Source organism: Urocitellus parryii, chromosome 1 (assembly GCF_045843805.1).
Source record: "Urocitellus parryii isolate mUroPar1 chromosome 1, mUroPar1.hap1, whole genome shotgun sequence".
Lineage (NCBI taxonomy): Eukaryota > Metazoa > Chordata > Mammalia > Rodentia > Sciuridae > Urocitellus > Urocitellus parryii.
Genome location: NC_135531.1, coordinates 65576849 through 65601881, shown reverse-complemented (window position 1 = coordinate 65601881; position 25033 = coordinate 65576849). Strand labels below are relative to the sequence as shown.

General features: G+C 35.0%; 1 protein-coding gene across 2 annotated transcripts in view; it reads right to left on the bottom strand.

Moving 5' to 3' along the window:
• Window positions 1–25033, bottom strand: part of Atg10 (autophagy related 10) — a 289841-nt gene that overhangs the window by 105620 nt on the left and 159188 nt on the right. For both annotated transcript variants that reach the window (XM_026394549.2, XM_077800481.1), the window contains one exon: window positions 3881–4019. In XM_026394549.2, coding sequence (XP_026250334.1) covers window positions 3881–4019 — 139 coding nt within the window. The remainder of the gene's footprint in view (window positions 1–3880; window positions 4020–25033) is intronic.

The window sequence follows — 25033 nt, the reverse complement described above, 5'->3', positions numbered from 1 at the left end:
GGGGAGTAGATAGGAGGCTTTGGCATAGTACTAATAATTCCTTAATACATTGTGTTTCAAAAAGACCTGAGTGCTGCCGTATACACCTGTTATCCCAGCAACTCAGGAGGCTAAGGCAGAAGGATTGCACTTTTGAGGCCAGCCTCAGAAACTTAACTAGGCCCTAAGCAACTTAGTGAGACCTTGTCTCAAAATAACAAATATAAAGGACTGGGGATATAGCTCAGTGGTAGATCACCTCTGGGTTCAATCCTCAGACCTAAAACAAAAAACAGAAGAGCACTTACTTATCACTCATTGCTGAATGGAAAAATAAGTTAACTGTGTTCCACCATTTCTTCCAAAACTACAATGACAAAAATTGTTAGAGAAGAACACAACACTGGTAAAGGCTTCTATCTTCCCTTAAATGTATGCTATTGCCTTGGGAACTGAGCTCCTATGGGCCCAAGTAGTAGAAATGAGAGGCATGTAGAAGAATGCCATTTGAATTTGGCTGTATGTCTTCAAGGATCAAATGAAAATATGTATTTATAGAAGCAGAATGGCTAGAATAAATAAGTAATTTAATTAAAAAAAAAGAAGTAGCAGAATGGCTTCTCAGCTGGTTTGGATATTCACTTTTGAGCCCTTAAGATGTTCCATTTTTCTTAGTCCACTACTGGTATAGTATTTGAGAAGTATCAAACTAAACAGTAAAGATATATAGAAGGTTTGGGTCCTGGGTCTCCTGGGACAATAGCATTCCTTCCTTCTTAGAACCCATCATAGCAGCTGAAGAAGGCACCATCACAACATTTTAGTTTTTGGCTATATTCAGAAATGTTTAGAAATTCTTCATTATTGGTTAATTCAATAAATATTTGTTGATGCTATGCCATATTTGATATTGCAGGTATCAAAATGGTTAAGTGCTTATAAAGTGTTATCTAAGTATTTAACTAGCCATAAACACAGCTTCTAGTTTTGTTGGTACTCAGTATCAATTTCCTTCATTACTCTTTTTCCTTAAATCTCACCTTCTAACTCACCATATAGGGTTCAAATAAATAAATAAATAAATAGTTCAATTATAGTGCAACTTGCCATATGGTAAAATATACAGTATGAGATGATATGCCAAGACATGGGAGGGACAAGGGTAGGTGGCATGTTAGCTGAGTCTTGGGCACTAACTGGCCTGGTAGATACTGGATCATATATAGGAATAAGAAGAACTCATATTTCAATAAATTTACATTTCAAGAAGTAGAATAAGGATTTCTTCTGAAATCTAAGCCAGTTGATAAAGGAAAGGGTAGGGCTGGGGATACAGCTCAGTTGGTAGAGTGCTTGCCTTTTATGCACAGAGCCCTGGGTTCAATCCCCAGCACTAAAAAAAAAAAAAAAAAAAAAAACAAATAAAAGAAAGGGTAATGCAAATTTAAATGGAAACTACTTACTACTTGGTTTGCTTCTCCTATTAAAAGAAAAGATACCGGAAGAAAATTCAGAGCAAAGATAAATTAATTTTTACTAACAATCAAAGGCAAACAAAATTCTAAGCATCAAAAACAAGGCTAAGTGAACTATTTTTGAAGCAACAACAACAACGATGACAAAAAAGACCCCTGGGCGAGAAATTTTACAATCATCCCTTTTCTAGGTCGGAACTCTCTTAGAATGAGACAAAGAAAAATCTGGACCTGGAATAAGAGGAAGACATCAGGAATCCATTCACTACACTGTCAGAGATTTGTTTGACAAACAAATGAGGAGCTAGGGTAATCAGATATCAAAGAAAAAGGAAATGGACTGGGGAGAATAAATGAAAAATTACAACTCCAGAGCAAAGGGTTATACCTTTGTAGGATACCCATGAGTTTAAGTTAGGAGGAAAATAAAAAAGAAATTATTAGAATTTGATAAAGAAAAGAACCATACTCATGCTTGTCTACATTATGCCTTGTAAAAATTAAATTTGATATTTTAATGTATCTAAGCAAGTAAGTACTGAATGCCTTCTGGACTGAAATAAAATTTAAAATTCTTACTACCCATTCTGTTCAACACAGAATTAGAGGTGGGAGAAATGTATCCACACAAAATATGTGGCTTGTTTTGGTTTTCTCTTATTAGGCATAAATGAAGGGCATCTTAAAAGTATATAAACAAAATCCAAGACAACTACTTGTGCATGCTTGTATGTTTTTAAGGAACAGAAAATCATAATGAAGAAAAGATTTGAGGAAATATACTAATGTCATTAAAATATAATTGGACTTACAGGAACAATTACTGTGCTGTACTGTAAGGGGAGCTGTTGGCACATAAGAGCAAAGCACACGTATGAGCTCATCCACCAGCCTCGGCAAGACCCACTTCCAGCTAGAAGCAGTCATGTTTCAACACCTCCGATTCCCTAATGCTGACAAGCTAAACAACTTGTTTTGTCTCTGGGAGCTCTTCTCTGGTGATTAACTGCTTATGGTGAATACTAATTATATGAAAGTACAGTATTGAAGAAGTAGTGCCCTATTTCCTCTACCTGCAGCCTCGACTTGTCTTTCAATCTAGAAGGTACAAGGCAGAGCCACTGCAAACCAGATCCAAGAAAGACATTCCCCTCCACTCCCACCCAAGTAATAAATATAACTTCTGATTTTGGTAAAGCACAGTTAACTGACAAGAAATCTCCATTTAACCCCTGGGCTCCAAACCCAATATAATGACAATAAAGTCAGTGTTTTAAAAGCTGGTAACAATCATACAGATAAATCTGCAGGAAGAGTTTGTGAATTAGTAAACTATCAGTGTCCTCAATTTCCTATGTCCCATGTTGAAAATTTACCCCAAATTGTCAGTTCTTAGGAACTGCACCTCAGATTAAAATCTTCTCACCAGGGAGTCTATAAGAATTTGTTCTTGTGTTTTAAATCCTAAGTGCTTGTTAAACCGCCAGCACTGCAAAATTAGAGACCATTAAACAATATAAGGCAGCAAGTGATTAAATCTACCAAATACACATTCAAAGCAGCTTAAGCTACTTTTTAATTAAAAATAAAATATCATTGGCTAAATTCAGATGTCTTAGCTACCCAGAAAAAGTTAGAAGGCTGTTCAAAATGCAAAGTGCTTCTGATAAGTCCATACATAAAAGGAGTCATAGGGTAGGGGGTGGGCTGGACAGGGAGCTTTGTGTGGTCCCCTAAACCACATGGCAGGATGTCCCAGTGCTGACCTGGTTCAGGCAGTGGACATTGAGATGGAGTCTCAGCTGCACTGCAGGGTAAGGACTCCATGTGGCTGCTGATTAAGTAAGCTTTATTAGCAAAGGCCCCCAAGGAGACAGGGTGTTCCACCTTCTTGGCAGGGGAACAAGTTGAATAACAGCATCACAGGAAGCTAAGGCATTGGAGATGTATAGATGGCCAAAGGAAATGTTCATTCTATTTTTAAATACTGCTTAAGCTAATTGATAAACATTTCTCGAAATAATCACTAGCTTTGGGGGAAGGAGGCATAGGGGCTTTTGAGTTAATGGGATCACTTGAGATTAAAAGAAAATCTTACTGTAAAGTTAGAAGTAAATAAACCTTGTAGCTTTAAGTTGTTCCTACTTGTTTAAAGTAAAGAAAAAGGGCCAGGGGGCTTAGTCAACTTCAGGCAGAAGGCCAAGATTCTGAAGATCAGACTTAAGGCTGGGATGATATCATTCACTCTGAAGTCTTGATTCTCTTTCTGAAGCATGAGAAAATTTACTGGTAAAACCTTACCTCACCCACAGTTTTCTTATTTTTAACTCTATTTTTTTTTCCTCTCAAGAATGATTTTCCAAATATGCATTCTGCCTTATATGTAAATGTTATGAATTTACTTTTAGCTTCAGAAATGGTCTTACCTAAGAAGCTTGCCCTAAAGTAAAGTACAGGCACTTGGTAGCTACTGGAATATAAGACATGATATTCATATTTAATCACTTCAGATGCTGCTGCAGTCTCCGTCACTTCAGCATCATCCAAGGGTACCTCTAAAACCTCCTGAAAAAAAGCAAAAAGAAAACAAAACACGTTGGTCAGAAAAAAAAAAAAACAGTACTTACATGGAAAGGGTAAGATGAAATTTCCTTCTTGCAAAATAACAGTTAAATAAATATAGGACTATGAGGTAAGGAAAAGGGAGTTACCCATATTAATGTTTAACATTTGAGTCCTGGATAAATAGTAAAACCAGAAAACATTAGCAGTAAGTAATTCCAGATTGTTTTGGGTAGACAAAGCAGCTCTGGGTAAAGAAACAGGAAGGGGAAAAAAGATCTTTTGCAACAGCAACTCTAAAAATCTTTACTGTACAATTTTAGCAACAAGATGAGGGCTATACAAGCTACCTTCTTCCCTACCTGTGAAAGTTAAAAACATCCTAACAATTGAATGAGAGGCTGTGAAATGTCCCTAAAGATTCTATTGTACTTGCCAAAAGATGATTCATTGTGTGCTGAACAATCCCCAGTTCCATTTTGAATAAGAAAGTTATTTTGCAAGAGGTTGAGTTTGTTAGGTATATTTGAAATCCTGATGATTCTGTTTTCTTCATTATTGTGCTATCTTTGGTATAGTTCCACAACAAATCTTGATTTATAATAGAGTAGATGGCAAACATTAATGTCAAGTTAAGCAGGGTTTTATAAGTAAGATAGTCATTTCACTTCGCATTTAATTATTCTTATTGGTTGATTTTTTTTTTTTTTTTAATGCATGCTGGTTTCTTGTGAATGTATCTTGAGCCAGGCCAGCTGGTGCCAATAGTTCTGGGTTCTCTGAAGCCTGAGGCAGAGGGATCAATTGAGCCCAGGAGTTTTAGACCAGCCTGGGCAACATAACCAGACTCCATCTCAAAACAACAACAACAACAACAAAAGGATCTTAAGGTTTAGAAGAAATTAATTGGACTCTTTGAATTAGAGTCTGATTCCATCCACAGGCACTTATTTATATGGGCTAAAGAATTTCCTTTGAAATTACTTTAGTTGAAGGAATGAAACAGGTGAGTTTGGCTTGTTTCTGCTTCTCATTAAAGCAATAACAGCAACAACGAACAATAGGAAAGATTTCAAACTTTATCAATATAAAATAAGGCTGCCTGTAGAGATAAGTAGAACCAGGACTGCTTTCCAGATCTGTGTCTCCTTTACTAATTCCCTGCTCACAGTCAGTTCATTGAGGAGATATTACTATGGATAAATCACAACAGGAGATATTTACAAAATATTTTTCACTAAATCCCAGTAAGCACTATCAATTAAATACAATAATTTAAATAACCAGAGATATATCACTAAAATAAACATTCCAGACACAGAAAATTAATAGTGTCAAGAAAGAAGCTTTTGTTTGTTGTTTGTTTTTAATTTTCATTAGGCATGAGTATCTAGATCTTTACAACAATTCTTTTAATCCAGATTCTTTTTGTTCAATAACTGGGTTATTTAGCACTTATAACTTCTTTTCTTTTTCTTTTTTTTATTGATTTAAAAAAATGACAGTGGAATGCATTACAATTCTTATTACACATATACAGCACATTTTTTTATATAAAATTATATCCTGGTGTTTTGTTTTGGATCTTGAATGTCTTATTAAGGCTTGGTCACGAGCCTGTATGTAGCTCTGTTGTGAGATGGCAGAAACCTTAGGTGGTGGGATCTAGTGGAAGAAAGTTATGTCAATGTAGAAATGCCTCTTAATGGGATATTAGGACCCCAGCCTGTCCCTTCCCACAACCACCACTCCACTCCCCAATCACTATGACTTGAGCATTTTCCTCTGCCACATACTCCTTGACATGATATTCTGCGTTGCCACAAGCCCAAAGTCAAGGAAACATGGACAGAAACATCTGTAACTATAAGCCAGAATAAATCTTTCCTTCTTACAAGTTGCTTTTCTCAGGCATTTTGTCACAGCAATGGAAAGCTCACTAATACACATAGTAATAATAATAATAATAATAATAATAATAATAATAATAATTTCAAACACTGCACTGCACAAATATAAAAAATAAAAAGTGAAATTCTCTTCATCCTAGCACTTCTCTACCTCAAATTTGTAATCATTTCTAATAAGCTAGTGTACATTTTTTTAGACATTTTTAGTTTGGGGCACACAAACACATATGCACACATACACACCTCCTCCACCCTGCACTCTCCAGTCAAACCATACTATATGGCCATTCTGCTACCTGCTGTCATGTCAGTGCTGTAGACTGATTCCTTTACTATATTCTATTGTATGACTATGTCATGATTATTCTTGTTTATTTCACATATCCATATCCATATTGTTAGATATTTTATGTTGACTATACAGTTTTCTCCTATTACAAATAATGCTGCAATGAATATCCTAGCTCATATACCCTTATATACCTCTATTTTTCTATGGCACGTGCTCCCACAGGCAAAATCATTGTATCAAAGAGTACGTGTATTTTAAATTTCAAGACATACTGCCAATCTGCCCTTGGAAAATGACGGTGTTAATTTATACTATTAAAAAATACGTCTGAGAATGACCTTTTTCCCTATGCAATTAATACTGAATAGTAATATAGCACAATGAATTCCACTATTATGTATCATTAGAATGTACTAATAAAAAATTCTAAATATCAAAAAACCAAAAAATAATACTGAATATTATGTTTTCAATTTTTGTCTACTTAATGAATTTTAAAATGTCAAGCTTTTGTTTTAATTTCTAATTTTTTGATTACCAGTGAAGGTGAACATCTAGTTCTACAATTATTGATTATTTGTATCTTCCATGATTTGCTTATTCTTATCCACTGCCTACCTTTTTTTATATTTAGTTTGTTTACGTTTTGCTTGTTTCATTATATAATCACTTCATGTATCAAAAATAAGTTATTATTGAACATAAGTACATATGACTGCACCGGTTTTCTTCCAACTTGGTTTATTATAATTTTATCATAAAGTTTTTAAAATGTTTATGTAGTCAAATCTATGTATTTTCTATTTACACCTTCTGAGTTACATGCCTTCAATAGAAAGCAGGCTGCTGTGTCCCATCTTACTCTTAATAATTATAAAAATGTTAAATTCCTTTATTATATACAAGTTAAATTAACATTGACATTATTAATCCATCTGAATTTTGTTTTTTGTATATAGTACAAAGTAGATTTTTTCCCAGATGCTTTCCAATAGTCTATCTTTTCCCCATGGATTTTAAATATTACCATTATCATAGTTTAGGGGTGTATCTATGGTTTATTCTCTTTTCAATCAGAATGGCTTAATTTAAAAAAAATGATACCATCAAATATTTATGAAGATGCTATATCATACATATACTGTTGGATGGAACATAATACAGCATAACCTCTCTGGAAAATCATAGTTTTTTGAAACTCTAAACATAATTACCATAACAACCTATCACTTGCACTCTTGGGCATTTTTCCCAGAAAACTGAAAAACCTGTATTTAACTGTTCATATTTTTTTTTTCAGAAGAGCCAAAAACTTGAAACAGTTCAGATATCCATCAACAGGTCAATGGTTAAACAAACTATGGTACATCTATATCATACTATTTAGCAATAAAAAGGAGCAAACCATTCACACACACACACACACACAAACCTGCACAAATCTCCAGGGAATTATGATAAGCAATAAAAATCAATCCCAAAAGGTTAAATATAATTTGGATCCACTTATAAAACATTTTTGAACTGAGAAATTTTCTAAACAAAGAACAGAGAGTAGATTGGTGTCAAGGGGGTAGAGTAAGGTGTGTCTGGTTACAAAAGGGCAAAATGAGAAATACTTGTGATGGAACTGAATACACTTGTAGTAAAATTATATAGATATAAGTACACACACAAGTACAAGGAAAACTGTGGAGACCCAATTAAGAGCATGTCTACCATATAAATGTCAATATCTTAGACGTGTTATTACACCACAGTCTTATAAGAAGTTATCACTGGGGAAAACTAGGCAAAAGGTACATGGGATCTTTTTGATTACTTATTACTACATGCAAATCCATAGCACTTTTACAAGAATTGATTTATAAAATCAAAAGCAAAGAAATATGCAATTTGAGGCTTGTTAAAAACTTAATAAATTTCTAAGACCTCAATGTGCTAAGAATATGGACAGCATAAGGATCATGTTAATAAAGGAACTCCAATGTCTGGGAGAATATAAGGAGCAATAAATGTTGGCAAGGATGTCAGGGGAAAGGGACACTCATACACTGTTGGTGGGACTGAAAACTGGTGCAAGTAATTAGAAAAGTGCCGCGTCCGGCTAACGGAAACCGAGTCCGGCGAGAGACGTCGAGGTTAAAAAATAAAAAAAAAAAATCACAGGACACCAAGATTCTTCATCCAGGAGGAGGCATGTGTGCCGTTTATTATCCAAGTTTTTTCCCTTATATACTTTCTATAACTGCAGTGGAAATTTAGCCAAAACAGAGGAGGAATAACACCTGCTACTCTTGGGTTACCGTGACCGTCCCTTATCAGAAAGCTCCGAGAAGGCCAAGATGTTCCCAAAAAGGCATATATGTCTGAGGCAGATAAACATGAAACCGCAAGCCTGCTTCACGACCCTGTGAGCTGGCCACTTTGACATGCAGAACAAGAAATTCGGGGCTGAGCCCCAGGGGCCAGGGAAGGCCTGCCACCAGCGGAAAAGCAGTATGGTGATTCTTCAGAAAACTTGGAATGGAACCACCATTTGACCCAGCTATCCCACTCCTTGGTTTATACCCAAAGGACTTAAAAATCAGCATTCTACAGTGACTCAGTCACCTCAATATTTATAGCAGCTCAATTCACAATAGCCAAACTATGGAACCAACCTAGATGCCCTTCAATGGATAAAGAAAATGTGGTGTATATATACACAAGGGAATATTACTCAGCCTTAAATAAGAAAGAAATTATGGCATTTGCTTATAAATGGATGGAACTGGAAAATATCATGCTAAGAGAAATAAGCCAATCACCAAAAACAAAGGCCGAATATTTTCTCTGATATGCAGATGCTAATTCACAATTAGGATAGGTGGTGGCTAGGGAAAAATACAGGTAATTTGCATTAGGCAGAAGAGTGTGAAGGGAGGGGAGGGGGGGTTGGGAGTAGGGAGGATAGTAGAATGAATCAGATATTATTACCCTGTTTTCATATATGATTACATGACTGGTGAGATTCTACATCATGTACAACCAGAAGAATCAGAAGTTACACTTCATTTATGTATGACATATCAAAATGCATTCTACTGTCACATATAACTAAGTAGAACAAATAAAAAAATACTGGAGAGTATTAAGTAGATGAAAATGGTTAAAGAGGGATGATTGTTGGGGTTGCTCCATGGGTCCTTGGGTACTCAATGTAGTATTCTATCAATTTTTATAAATACTTAAATTCTCTAAAATTAAAAAAAGGCAAAAATATTCTGACACCATGTTATAATATATAAAATCAGATAAATTTAATAATAAAAGGAACTTGAACCTGAATCTTTCCATCTAGCCCAACACTCTTTTGGGGGGGGGGGTGAGGATGCTGGAAAGGGGCAGTTTACCACTGAGTTAGACCTCCAGTCCTTTTTACTTTTTATTTTGAGACAGGTTCTAAGTTGCTTAGGGCTTCACTAGCTGCTTAGGCCGGCCTTGAACTTGTGATCCTCCTGCCTCAGCCTCCAGAGTCTCTAGGATTACAGGCCTGCTAGGATTACACCACGATTGGCAAGCCCAACACTCTTATCTTGGAGATACAAAGAAGTCTCAGAAAAGTTGCTGGTTTAACCAGTGCCACCTAGGTGGTCATAAACACCAGCAGGCCTAAAACTCAAGTCTACTAACATGGAAACAATTGCTATTTGTACTGTACTATGCCACTTCTTAACTATAACTATCTTTATTTGTACTGATATTTCAAACCATAATATCAATATTAATATTAGTTTTAGTTTGCTAATATTTTATTATTTTTCTTTTATTATGTGGTTTTTAAAAGTTAAGTATATTTAATATTAATAATTATTGAAAAAGATGTCACAATATGTTCAATTTCTTCAAAATGTTGCTGTTTAATTAAATGAGAGGATACCTGTGTTTAGAAAATTACATTCATTCAAGGAGCTAAAAGATTAAGTGGTTCACATTAATTATAGAAACCTTGATTTTATTGAATTCAATTAACAATAAGTTGACAGTGATCTCTCATTTAGAAAATCTGATATGAATTAAGCTTTACAAGTAAATCCCATTAAATAGGGATCATGCTGAAGACACTTCGTAGATATTTTATTAAAAGCAAACCCAAATAGTGTGTATTGGGTTTTGGAAAAGAGATCCGTATCTATATTTATCCTACAGGGAAAAATAATTGAAAGAAGAAAATCTTTTTTTTTTTTTTTTTTACTAATAATCTCTATTACTATTACTGAGCAAACATAAGTAATGAGCTTTATTCATAATATCCCTTGAGGAAAAGAGTCAATTTGTTTATTTTTCACCAGCCAGGTCTTTAGTTCAAACCTACTATTAGTCGGGTAGAATCACAGCCAAGATGACAATGAGACTTCTTGGGGCAGCACTTGTTCTGGGCCAGTGTTTAGCTATATCTGAGTGGACATACAAACCTCCTAACCACAGTGGAATTGGTACTGTGTAATAAATGCTTCATTTGCTGATTTCCTATGCCAACATCCATTTAATATTTCCAAAAGTGATAAAGATTGATGAAGTCTTTTGACAAACCCACTAAAAAATCAATTTTTAAGAAACAAAAGAATTTTGTTATAATATTAAGTGAATTATAAAAATAATCTGTGGGACTTAAGTAACTAGCACTTTTATATTCTATGGCTCATTATTTTTCCATAGGGTGGTCTTTTTCTCCTTCTTAACTCCTAGAGTGACTTTTTTCTGTGGCTTTTGAGTAAGTGACCGTCACAAGAACTTTTGCAAGCCATGCTATTCTCTTAGCAACTGTAAATGTTCTACCTGATACATAAAGAAAGTGCTCCACACAAGGCAAGCATAGATCTGACAGCATATAGGGCAACACTGAAAGACAGTGGTCACAAGATGACCCCCACAATAGCATTTTAGTGAGGTTCCCCCTTTACCAATAATATCATTACCACTGCTGCTGATTTTTAAAAAAGGAAAAAGTGAAGTGCCTTTCTTTGCTTTGCTCTCTCTGCTACATCAGAAGGGAGTGAATTAGCATCAGCATGGCCTATGTAGATTCCCACTGAGAGGAAGAATCTGTCTCCTGTGCAGGATTAAATCCTCCTCTGCAGACTGGCATGCTCAAGGGCAAGGCAGGAGGGAGGGGACACAGAAACCTACCAGAGCACATCTGTCAGTTCTCTGGATGTTTGCAGCTGGCTCCATTGTGCTTCTTAGGCCCTGTTTCCTTTAAGACCACACAGGAGTCAGCAAGGCAGCTAATGCCTGGAGCTGGGCAGCTAGCAAACAGGCTGAGTGGAGGGTGCTTCCATGGAGAAGGCTGTCAGATTCAGTGCAGGAGAACACAGATTGTCTGGCATGTGAAAATAGTAATAATGCTTAACAGCACTTAGTGTATGTTAAGGGAAATTAGTACTTTAATATATATCATTGCTTTCCTAGAAAATAACAGAATGACTGAGAAGGACTTTTTAAAAGGTAGGGTCTTCTACTTTTAGATGAGGAGACCCTACCTTTCAACATGAAAGGATTAGCAAGATGAGGGATTTGAAAATCAGAAATTCCTCATGTCAATCATGAATGACTAAAGGAAGAGGAAAAGATTTTTAGGTACTCTGAGCTTCACAAATCCATAAATATTTTCTCTTCATAATTACCCTGAAGAGAAAACATCAGTTGTAAGAGCTTTTAGTTTTTCTAAAGCTATGGATTGTGTTATGTCCTTTGTTCCTTGCTCTAGGAAAAAAACCAAGGTCACCCAGCAACTAAGAAACTTGGCCAAAACACAAATCTAACTCTCAGTTTCAAAGTTTAGGGATCTTTCACTCTGCCCAAACCATCAGATTTTAAAGTGATGTGTTCCTGGGCTCCACCCCTAAAATTCTGTTTCAGTAGTTGTGGAGTGGAACATTAGAACTCACCTACTAAAAATGTTCTGATGATGTTAATGTGAATGGCCAATGGACTATTCCAAGTAGCCTTGTCTCACTTTCATATGGAGGTGTCCACTCTGTCTCTTTGCCCTTGCACTCTATGTGAGTACAAAGGGATTCTGCAGCTAAGGAATTCTAAAGTCAGGGAAGCCCTGTCAACAAGAAGCCAAATTATGCCACAAGCCAGTTTCCCTTCACTAGCCATTCAGGAGCACTGTTATCTGATTTGCTCCCCTCTTGGAACACAATGCATACCACCAACTTAGGTCTTTCACCATCACCCACCTCACAGTTCACTGCTTCTTTCCTTTATTTGCTCCTCTCCAAAAACACTCCCTCATTTTGTCCTTTTCCTTCTAATTGATTAATTTATTCTTGCTGAAGTATTAATGGCCATTAATGGCTTAGTAGGTTATTCCTTTATCAATTACTATATTCAACAACAGATATGTGACTAATAACCCTAATCAACAGGAATCATTAATAGTGAAATTTAGGGTGCCAAAGTGGAATAAATTTTGTACAATGCATATAACCACCAATGTGTGAGACTTGACTTATAAGGTATTCTATGTTTTAACTCCAGAGCTAAAAAATTCTTCTTGGTTACCTTGCTACAGGGTAAATCAGTTTCCACCAGATTTATCCTTGCAGAAAATTAAGAACCAAGAGTCATCATTATTTTACATAATATCCTCTCAAAAATACGAAGAAATGTATTATCTTCAGATTTCTCTTTTTCATATTAAACAATCCTAGTTCTTCTATTTTTTTTTAAATAGCCCCAGTTACACAGATCTGCAGACTTTTTTTTTAAAGGGCCAGACATTAAATATTTTAGACTGTGGGCCATAAGGTCTCTGAAACTGTAGTATGAAAGCAGCCAGTGGCAACAGGTAAACAATAGACACAGCTGTATGCCAATGTCATTCTATGTAGAAAAATAGGCTGCAACCCATAGACAATAGTTTACCTACCCCTGTAACTTCATCTGAGGCTCTATTTAATTTCATTTTATTGCATTTTTATAAGCTGGAAGCAGAACCTTATTAAAGGACCTGTCTCCACTTGGTGAACTTTTTCCACTTTTGCATTTTTTCTCATCTCAGGATGTTACATTAAATTTCCTGAGGGGATACGAAATTCTAAGCCCTAGTAAAGATGATGATAATTAAATCAAATGGGCTGCAGTTTGTTTGAAGCCATTTTGTAAAGGAAGATAGTACTATCCTAAATTAGACAAGTGAGATTTTTTAAATGTCTAGATGTATAAACTGCAAAGTTTATCTGAATAAACTTCTATATTCAAATCCAGAAATGAGTAAATTTCATTGTCAAAGAGTAAAAATGATAAGGTCTTGATAAACAGATCAACAGGCAAGGTTTGTAGTCATTTTGTAGGGCTGTGACTCCTAAAGCAGGTACATAAGAAGTATCATGGAATAGGCATAGTAGTTCAGGCCTGTAACTGCAGTGACTTGAGACGCTGAGGCAGGAGAATAGCAAGTTTAAGGTTAACCTAAAAACTTAGCAAGACCCTGCCTCAAAATTAAAAAAAAAAAAATAGAAAGGGCATGGATATAGCTAAGTGGTAGAGTGTCTGGGTTCCATCCCCATTAACCAACCGCCCACCCCGACCCCAGCTCCTGCCAAGAAGAAACAAACAAATATACATCACAGGTAGGACTCTCCAAAGAACTCCTCTAAAGAACCTTTGGGAGAAAGCATTTGTTCCTTCCCTATCCTCAAAACTGTTTCTGAATTATGTGGATGTGAAGAGGGGTTTATTTGTTCACTTGCTTTTTACCTAGGAAATTCTTTAGATTTCCACAAATACCTACCAAGTGCCAGACACTGTGCTTGTGCTAGAACAAAGATGTGGTTTTTTGCTTTTAAATAATACAATCTCAGCAGAAAGGGGAGCAAAATTAAGTCTCCATTTTTCTACTGGGGTAAAAGGGACATTCAAAATCTCAGATAAGGGCTGGGGTTGTAGCTCAGTGGTAGAATGCTCACCTAGCACATGCAACATGTGCGAGGCCCTGGGTTCAATCATCAGCACCACATAAAAATAAGTAAATAAAATAAAGGCATTGTGTCCAACTACACCTAAAAAAATAAATATTTTAAAAAATCTCAGATAAAAAACTAGATTTTAAAGAAGTACAGCATAGACAGAAGTGAAAATGGCATGGGATTTGAAGTTGGACTTGGGTTGAATTCTTGACTCTGTCACTTATGGAATGGGAGGATCGTTTAAACTTTCTGCTCCTCAGCTTCTTCACTTGTTTCTACACCTTCTCCTCATATTTCCCCTGTTTGATGTATATTAAACAAGATGATATGTAGAAATACCTGTTACATAGTAGGAAGAGTGATTTGTTTATTCATTCATCTGACAAATATTATAAGGTACCTTCTGTTTTCTAGATCAAGGGCCCCCATATATTTTCTTAAAGGGCCAAAAAGTAAGTATTTGAATTTTATGTACTTTGTGTCTTTGTCAAAACCACTCAACTTTGCCACGATAGCATAAAAGCAACCTAGATGATATGTGAATTTGTGAATGTGGCTTTGTTCCAACAAAATGCTATTTATAAACACTAAAATTTAAGTTTCATATAATTTTAATGTGTCATGAAATATTCTACTTTTGATTCTTCTTTAACCATATAAAGTATGAAATCTATTCTTAGCTTGTAGGCAGTATAAAAATAGGCAGCAGGCCATCATCATTGGCCAATCCCTGTTCTAGAGACTGTCCTAGGATCTGGGAAAAGAGGGAGAACAATAGCAATATCATACCCAAATCTGAGGAAACACATTAAACAAATAATCATACAGATAAATATAAAATTATAATTATGAGCTGAGGCTGGGGCTCAGTGGTAAAGTGCTTGCCTGGCATGTGCGAGGCCCTGAGTTCAATACCCAATATCACCAAAAAGAAAAAAAAATCACAGTTATAACAAATTCTATTTGAGAAATATGTGTGAATGTGTATGTGTGTGTATATAATTTTACCTCACCTAAAAATTTTATATGTGAGATTTTAATCTTTTTTTTTCTTCCAGTTCTTTCAAGTATACTAGTTTTATGGACAACTGACCAGTAGAATATCTTAATCACCCTGCCCCAAGGATTATTTTTAGTTCAATGAGCATACCACCTACTCAGATGTTTAGGAACTGTTTTTGTCCAAGTTCATTAGGTTGCCCAATTCTGATCACATAGACTTTTTCCCACATGTCACCTGCAGTCACTTAAGCTTCTACCTAACAAACTTACTGCAGCAGCCCACTAAAAGTCTCTGCCTGTACTTTTTCTGCTCATTGCATTTCTTTTTGCCCCCAGCAAGCTTTTTTCTAAGTTTTACACATACACATATACATATGTGTACATACGTGCATCTGCTTGCATGTGTGCAGTCTTCACATGTACACATTTATCCAACTAATGTAATACTGAACATCTACCATGTGAAAGGCATGGTGCTGGCTCTAGATATTGTTGGCAAACAAAACAGTTATGGTCTTTGCTCTCCAAGGGCTTACAGCTAGAGCAAATCACTGTATGACCAATTATTTAATTGGAGTGTTGCAAGTGCTATAAGAATGTAAGATGCATCTGGGGAGCCTTATCTGGTTGGAGCCATGGAAAAGCTTTTCTTACACAGCACACATATATCGTTTGGAATGTGAGTGAGCTTCTGTCTGTCTTATTCACTCATAAATCCCAAGCATCTTGAGCAGGTCCTGGCAAACAGTAGGCATTCTCAATATTTGTTGAATGACATAAATAAATGGAATGAATATAAACAGTTGCCATTTTGATTCTACATAGGTCTCTAAATGTTTTTGATTGTGATTCTAGGATTCCAAATATTAATTACTCATCCCTAACATGTATATTTACCTCTTGAATAATTATGAACTCATATTTATGTCATATACTGTGTATATTATAAAATTTATTAACAGGGAAAATTTTTAAATATAATACAAAAGATGATGGAAAAATATTTTCAAAATAATTAATTAGATGATGCTGTGGGTATTGATAGAAGTAGCACTCCCACTCAACTCTTTGTTCTCAGTAACAAACAACCTTGTTTAGCTCCTCATCCTCATCCCCCCACTGACCTTGCCCATTTTGCTCTCAGATTTCTGGGCCAGTGGTTGTGGTGGAAGAAAGTTGCAGAAATGGCTATTTGAAGGTAGCCATTGAAAAGTTATCACCTCAAAATAGTCACATATATATGTAACCTATAAATTGAGCACATAGATACTTGGTTTTCCTCAGGTACCTGGCTCTAGAACTAGGACTGCCGAGCAGCATGCCAGACCTGGAAACCAAATGGCTAGATCTGATGTGCCCAATAGTTCTGCCTCTTGCTCCAGCACTGGGAGCAGCAGCTTTAACTCTGAGTCTGAAGAGTCAGAGGTGATATTTTTTTTTCCTGAATAAAATCCCCAGTCTAAATTGTACATAGTCAAAGATGTCTGGGTTCCAAATGTGTAAATCCAACAACAAATAAAGGGTTATAGAGACAGAAAGTTATTTTAGTTCTTAAGGTTCAGGTAATATTTTGCCAATAATATTTAAATGAGAACAACTTGATCAAATATGCAATTTTTTGTTTCGTTTTGTTCGAAATCCTGATTATGATATGGCATTTCTTAGGTCTGAATTCAGTTCTTTTCCCATTTTTTGATAGGTGATTTTAATGGTTACAATGAATAAAAAATCCAGTAATTCACATGGAAGAAATATATCACTGGTTGTGTTTAGCAAATCATAATTTATATTTCAATCCTCTTCTCCATTTGGAAGAGCTTGGTCTTCATGTTCTGGCTTCTTTTCAAAGGGTGCTGCTAGTCAACAATCACTTCATACTATCATTAGACACAACATACACAGACATTGACAGTCATCATTAATAATAGCTAACATAGTTCCACATTTAAAATGATGTCCTTAATTTCAAATTTGGAAAGCCAAATTTTGAAAGATTTGATTAGACTGTTTTATATTCCATCATGTTTTTGATCACTGGGATATTTTGTAGAAATCTTTAAAAACCTATAGTTCGATTAATCTATGAAACATGAAGGTATGGAACACTTCCAAATTCATTCTATGAAGTTAGTATTATACTCATATCAAACCCAAATAAGGACACAACAAGAAAGAAAGCTACAGATCAACATCCCTGATGGACTTAAATGCAAAAATTCTTAATAAAATAGTAACTAATCATATTCCACAGTATATTAATAAGATTGCACATAAAATTGGTTTTATTCCAGAGTTGCAAGGATGGTTTAACATACACAAATCAATAAATGTAATTCATCACATAAATAGAAAAAAGTACAAAAATCACATAGTCATTTCAATAGATGCAGAGAAAGCATTTGACAAAATTCAGCACACATTCATAATAAAAAATACTGAAGAAACTAGGGATAGTAGGAACCTACCTTGACATCATAAAGGCTATATACAACAAACCCAAAGTCAATATCACAGTGAATGGGGGAAAACTGAAAGCATTTCCTTTAAAATATGGAACAACACAAAACCATCCACTATTCCTATTCAAGACAGTAGTAGAAATTCAAGGCAGGGCAATTTGGCAAGAGAAGAAAATAAAAGAGATAAAAAATACAAAAGGAAGAAGTCAAATGATTACTGTTTGCAGTTGATATGATCCTATATTAGAAGATCCACAAAACTCCACCAGAAAACTTCTAGAGCCAGTAAACAAATTCAGCCAAGTAGCAGATTACACAATCAACATACAAAATCAATAGCTTTCCCACATGCCAATAATAAATCTGCTGAGAAAGAAATCAGGAAAAGTATTGCACTCATAATGACCTAAAAAAAATAAAATATCTAGGAAAAAAATATAATTGAGGAGGAGAAAGACCTATACAGTTAAAACTACAGAACACTGAAAAAAAAAAAAAAACAAAGAATACACAACAGATGAAAAGACCCCCCCCATGTCCATGGATAAGCAGAATATCATTAAAATGACCATATTACCAAAAGCAACAGATTCAATGCAATCCCCATCAAAATACCAATGATATTCATACAATTAGAAAAAAAAAAACAGTCCTAAAACTCATGAGAAAGAAAGAAGACCCAGTATAGTCAAAGCAATTCGAAGTAAAAAAACTAATGCTGGAGGCATTTCAATACTTGACTTCAAATTATATGACATTTATGGTAACAAAAACTGTGATACTGGCACAAAAACAAGCACATGGACCAAGGGAACGGGATAGAAGACATAGAAACAAATCAAGACAAACACATTCATGTTATCCTTGACAGAGGTGCCAAAAACATACACTGGAGAAAAGTCAGCCTTTTAAACAAATGGTTTTGGGGGAACTGGCTATCCATATGTAGAAGAATGAGACTAGATCCTTATCTCTCATTCTGCACAAAAGTCAACTCAAAATGTATGACCTAGAAATTAGATCAGAAACTATGCAACTCCTGAAAGAAAATGAAAGGTGAATACGACAACATATAGGCACAGGCAAGAACTTCCTCAATCAGATTCCTAAAACTCAGGAAATAATGCCAAAAACTAATAAATGGGATGGCATCAAATCAAAAAGCTTCTTGGTGTTTATTCTAAATAATTAAAGATAGTGATTCATGCATACTCATGTTTATAGCAGTAGAATTCACAATAGCCAAACTATGGAACCAGCTTAGGTATCTGTCAATGGATAAATGGATAAAGAAAATGTAGTATATTTATAGAATGGAGTTTTATTCAGCCATAAAGAAAAACGAAACTATGTCATTTGCAGGAAAATGGATGGAAATAAGTGAAATAAGCCAAACTCAGAAAGTCAAGAATCATATGTTTTCTCTCACAAGTGGAGGCTATAGAGGAAAAAGAAAGGGTATATTTGAGTCAGCTTTGCATTGCTGTGACCTAAACACTCAACAAGAACAACTTAGAGGAGAAAAATTTTATTTTGGCTCACCGTTTCAGAGGTTCAGTCTATGGTCAATGGACTCCATAGCTCTGGTCCCAAGGTGAGGCAGAACATCATGATGAAAGGATGTGGCCTGGCCCAGGAAAGTATTCAGGACATGGCAACAAGGAAGCAGAGAGAGCACTCTGCTTATCAGGGACAAAATATAAATCCCAAACACATGTGTTCAGTGACTAACTTCCTCTAGCTACACCCTACCTGTCTATGGTTACCACCCAGTAATCAGTAAATTAATCCACTGATATGGATTACCTGATCAGTGGATTAATACATTGAAAGATTATATTTCTCATAATCTAACCATTTACCTCTGAACCTTCTTGCATTTTATCATACATGAGCTTTTGCAGGACATCTTATATCTAAACCATACAGGGGATCTCATGAAAATTACAGGGAGATCAGTAGGGTAGAGGAAAATAACCAGGGAGGAAAAAGAGTAGAGGAAAAGGGGAAACACTGAGGAATGATATTGGCCAAATTACATTGTTATATGATGTTCATGTATGAATATGTAACTATGAATCCCTACATTATCCCAATGTATAATTATAATGTACCAATAAAAATATGAAAAAACAATAAAATAAAACCCCTAGTCTAACAAGTTGGAGTTGCATGAACTGAAACTGGATGAGACCATCAGAGTAAATCCAGGGCATAGATAAACTGCAATGAACAGAAAATACTGAATGGATTGAGGGCATCCTTCTTAGCTTTTTTCCTAACTTCTGGATCCTGGTTTCTTTTTAGATGACTTGAGTAACATATATGATACTTGATCTTCTGACAAATAAATAGAGTGCAGATATCAAACATGATTCCATATTTAAATATTAGTAAAGCTTAATTTTTAAAAGAATCAAAGTAAATATAAATACAATTTCTTATGTTATTTTGCACATCTGAACATGTTATTTTGCAAACCCTCTGGGAATGTGGATTCACCTTAAAGACTATACTGGTGGCCCAGACCATTGTTAAAATTATGAAAAAGGCAAAATTGATCTTTGGCCTCCTCTGCATCTTGCTTTTCAAAATCTGGTTCTCCTCTTACAGCACAAAGCTCTTAAATTCAGCCTTCAGTCCTCAAATCTGATCTTCACAAAAAAGGGGCCTGATAAATTCACCAATATTAAATGTCACAAATAGGACAGAGTGATCCTACCAATAGTCTGCATCTTAAGAGAAGTTCCTTGAACAGAGAAAACCTAATGAATCACCAACCAGGTTTCTTTAACAAGTGAGTGCAGTATGTGGGGTAGGTGGGTATCGTCAGTGATTTTCCTGACACCCTTTGGAACATGCCCTGAGGGTTACTTCCTCCTGTACTGGGGAGAGATCAATCATACTAATGACTGTGCAAAGAGTAATGTAAGTATCACCAGTACCTCCTGATCACTCTGAGGTGGCAGAAAACACTCCTAGAAGGAACTGTGTTTGAATTCCAAATGCTGGACCCCATGTCTCCTTCCCTGTTACCAAACTGGACATTCTACCACATTTTCTGTTTGCAATGCTAATGAAAAATCAACATTCAACAGAAGAAGAAAATTTTAAAAGTTTAAGCTGATAATACTGAATTAATGTATTTTCCTGGTTACTTATAATGGCAAAGAATTATTTGCATAGTAAGAAAAATGCTAATTTTATTAAAGTGCTATTAGATGAGGCTTTTAGACTAACTTCCAGCACCCTAAAAAATTATACGAGTGACTTGATTTGTCAGTTCTAACCTCTTTGGAATCATTTGCCTGCATAGTTGCCACACTTGGAGAGAAAAAAACAAATCCAGAACTGACTTGTTTCCTAAATGAATTGGGAAGTTGTCATTAAGAAGCATCTGCTACTTTATTGCACTCATGTAAAAGCATTCTTGTGCCTCTATAACGGACTATTGAGCAGATGTTTTAGAGCACTATACCCACAGCAATACGTGTATCATAAAAAAGATAAGGACTTACAACATAATTAATGATTTCAGATCCTCCATAAATGAATTTCACTTTTTTAATGGATTAAAAGTTATGTCAAGAACTTCAACTTCTAACTTAAGCAATTTACTTTGAAGAAAGTGAAGACAAAATTATATACAGCTTTAAATAACAAAGGGTCACACTTAGTCTTAAAACAAACATGAGAAAATCTAAGAGTACAGACAAAATCACTCTACCTCCTTCCCACACATCAGCCAGAGAATTTGCCATTGCAAATCAATTTCCTTGTGTTTTAAAGGCCCTCAAGTCAGAATAATATGACTTTTCTCTGAGAATAGGGCATTAAAATAATTTGTCAGCCAAAATTTCTTAAAATGTAGCTGAGATTTTTAAGCTGACAGTGGGCTCATAGCACCACGGGAGACAAGAACAGGACCCTGGGCAGCAGCAGAAGAAGCAGGAAGCAAGAAGTATATGTGGTGGTTATAAACTAGTAACATGTTTCTGTTATTTTAATAAAGTGTACTACCTTTAACAGAAGAAATTTTAAAACACACACAAAAAAAGTGGTTAACAACCCCATGAAAATTTTCCAAAAGACTGTTCTTTAATCCAAGAACAAGATTCTGTTTCATGGAATAATTTGAGGAGAATTGGTGTCAGTTCTTCTTTGAAGGTCTGGGAGAACTTGCCTGAGAATCTATCTATTCCTGGGCTTTTCTTTGTTGATAGGCTTTTGATGGTACCTTCAATTTCATTGCTTGAAATTGACTTGTTTAAATTTTCTATGGCCTTCTGATTCAATTTGGAATAAATTGAATGTTTCTAGAAATTTGTCAGATTTTCTATTTTATTGGAGTATAAATTTTCAAAATAGTTTCTGATTATCATCTATATTTCAGTAGTGTCTGTGGTGATATTCCTTTTTGCATCATGAATTTTAGTGATTTGAGTTTTTTCCTCTCTTATCATTAGAGTTTATGAATTTTATTTATTTTTTAAAGAACCAACTTTTTGTTTCATTGATTTTTAAATTTTTTCTTTCAATTTTATTAATTTTGGCTTTGATTTTAATTATTTCCTATCTTCTACTGTTTTTGGTGCTGATTTGTTCTTTTACTAAGACTCTGAGATATAATATTAAGTTGGCTTTGATTTTAATTATTTCCTATCTTCTACTGTTTTTGGTTTTGATTTGTTCTTTTACTAAGACTCTGAGATATAATATTAAGTTATTTGGTGACTTTGTATTCTTTAAATGAATGAGCTCAATGCAATGAACTTTCCTCTTAGAACCACCTTCATTGTGTCCCAGAGATTTTGTTATTTGCTATTCTCATTTACTTCTAAGTACTTTTTTAATTTCATCCCTGATTTTGTCAGCTGTACATTGGTCATTCAATAGCATATTATTTAGTCTTCAGGTGTTAGAGTAGCTTCTATTTTTTATTTTATCATTGACTTCTGATTTTATTCCATTATGATCTGATATAATGCAAGGTATTATCTCTTTTTTTGATACTTGCTAAGAATTGCTTTGTGGCTTAAGATGTGGTCTATTTTAAAGAAGGATCTGTGTGCTGCTGAGAAGAAAGTGTATCCAGTCGTTGATGAATAAATTATTCTATATATGTCTGTTAAGTCTAAATTATTATGCAGTAGGTTTCTTTATTTGCATTGCTCTGACAACCATCTCTGTGTTGAGTCTCATTCATCCCTATTTCTCTGATTTCTGTGATGACAGTTTCACTCACTCCCAAGATCCCAATGACCACTTCTGTACAGATGTTCAGACTCATTCTCTTGGCTCTACCACAAATATGTAGATGCCTCATGTTTTACAACTACCACCAATGTATTCACCATGCTGCCATAACAGTAATCTTCCTGACATATGATGACACAATTATATAGTTCAAAATTTTGAAGCACAGTATCTGAGAGGCTATTAGCTAGCAAGAGCCATGCCCATTAACCCCCCCATTAGCATCCCCTTGCCCCTACTCCACACAGACCTGTAGTTCTCTTGCCTTCTCATGATTCCTGTGCCTTTATATATTTGGAACATCCTAATCAGGAAGAGCCCACTTCAACTCCACCTAGAAAATGCCTACTTATCTTCCCTGTCCACTCTAATTCCACCTCTACAATGAAACCTTGAAGACATTTTTTGGCAAACTTACATACTGCTTTCCTGCACACTTATTGTAGTAGTGCATACTTTTCTGAAAGCAATTATTTTATTGAATTTTCATTGTTTGAGAGTAACTCTGTCTACTAGACTGCTGGCTTGAGAAAATAAATTATGTGTGTTAGTCTTTGTGACTCCACATCTGGAATACCAGTGCTCCAACAGATACCTGCTGACTGATTACATGAAGTCATTCAGGAGCTTGTTTTAACATTCATTTTTCTCACTGCATCATCCATTTCTTCTCCTTCTTCTTTTTGTAAGGATTGATTCCAAGGCAAGGACTCTACCACTGAACTTACATCCACAACCCTTTTTCAATTTTAATTTTTATTTTGAAACAGGGTCTCACTAAGTTGATGAGGCTGGCCTCAAACTTGCAGTTCTACTGCCCGAGCCTCTCAAGTCACTGGGGTTACTGACATGTGCCACAGCACCCAGTTCATCTGTTTCTTTCTTTTTTATTGATGCTTATGACTCTACACAATAATGGGATTCATTGTGACATATTTGTACATGCACATAACATATTTCATCATCCATTTCTAAGCTTTTTTATTACACAGTATGCATAGTAACAACTCATTTACTAGGTAGAAGGAAATAATTTTGTAAGTCAAGGTATTAAAACTAAGATAACATATTTTAGAAAATTTAAGGTTATAAAAATAGTCTGAAGTGACAGGGAAAGAAGGTAAAATCAGTGTTATATATAAGTTATGAAGATAACATGAGGTTGTCCTCTGAATAACTGAGCTTTCTTAGTCTGCTTTTTTTAAGGGAATTTTTTAGGAATAAAAGTTTTATGTACATGTGTAAGTGCATCTATTGGCTTGAATTTGGATTATGAAAATATTTAGGAATGATCTTTAAGACAAAAGAGGAGTCTACCCTGAGCAAAGGCAAAAGAAAAAAATTCCTGAATGCTATGCATAAATTTTATACACTCATTACTATTTTCCTTTTTTCCCCCTCCTCTTCTAAAGTAAGCTATATTTGTTGGCATCTCTGGGCATTTTGCCCAGTTTAGCTTAATTTTTTTTTTCATCTGTTCAGTCTTTTCTGGGTATATTGTGACTGATACTTTAAAATTATAGTTTAGCATTTCCTATTTATTTTTATGCCCCCTCCAAACTAGGATTATGACTGAGACTAAAAGAGGGTGTTAGGCAGGAAACACATTTTCTGCATAGTCCACAGATATTTTAAGTAAAGGACACATTAAAGTTGAACCCAAAAAAGCAATCTCCTTAATTAGTTTAATTAGTAATCATTGTGATCAAATCAAGTGTATCAGTTCAAGAAACTCTTTAACACATCATAGTTTTCAATAACAAAAAATTAAAGTAACAGGTTATTAATTCCTATATTCTATTCTAATTTTAATTTTTATTATATGGTATCAAATTAAATACCCAAAATTAAATAATAAAATTATTATTGATACTACTTTCTACAAACATGCCAAAAGTATTTTTTAACTATTGAATATACTAAAGAGAATGCACAGAATATAGAAGAAATAAAACAATAAGTAGATAAGTTATTTAAATATATATATATATATATGTTGTAGGTGGACACAATACTTTTATTTTATTTTATTTTATGTGGTGTATTTTATTTTATTTAATGTGGTACTAAGGATTGAACCCAGAGCCTCACGCCTGCTAAGCAAGCACTCTACCACTGAGCCAGAACCCCAGCCCCA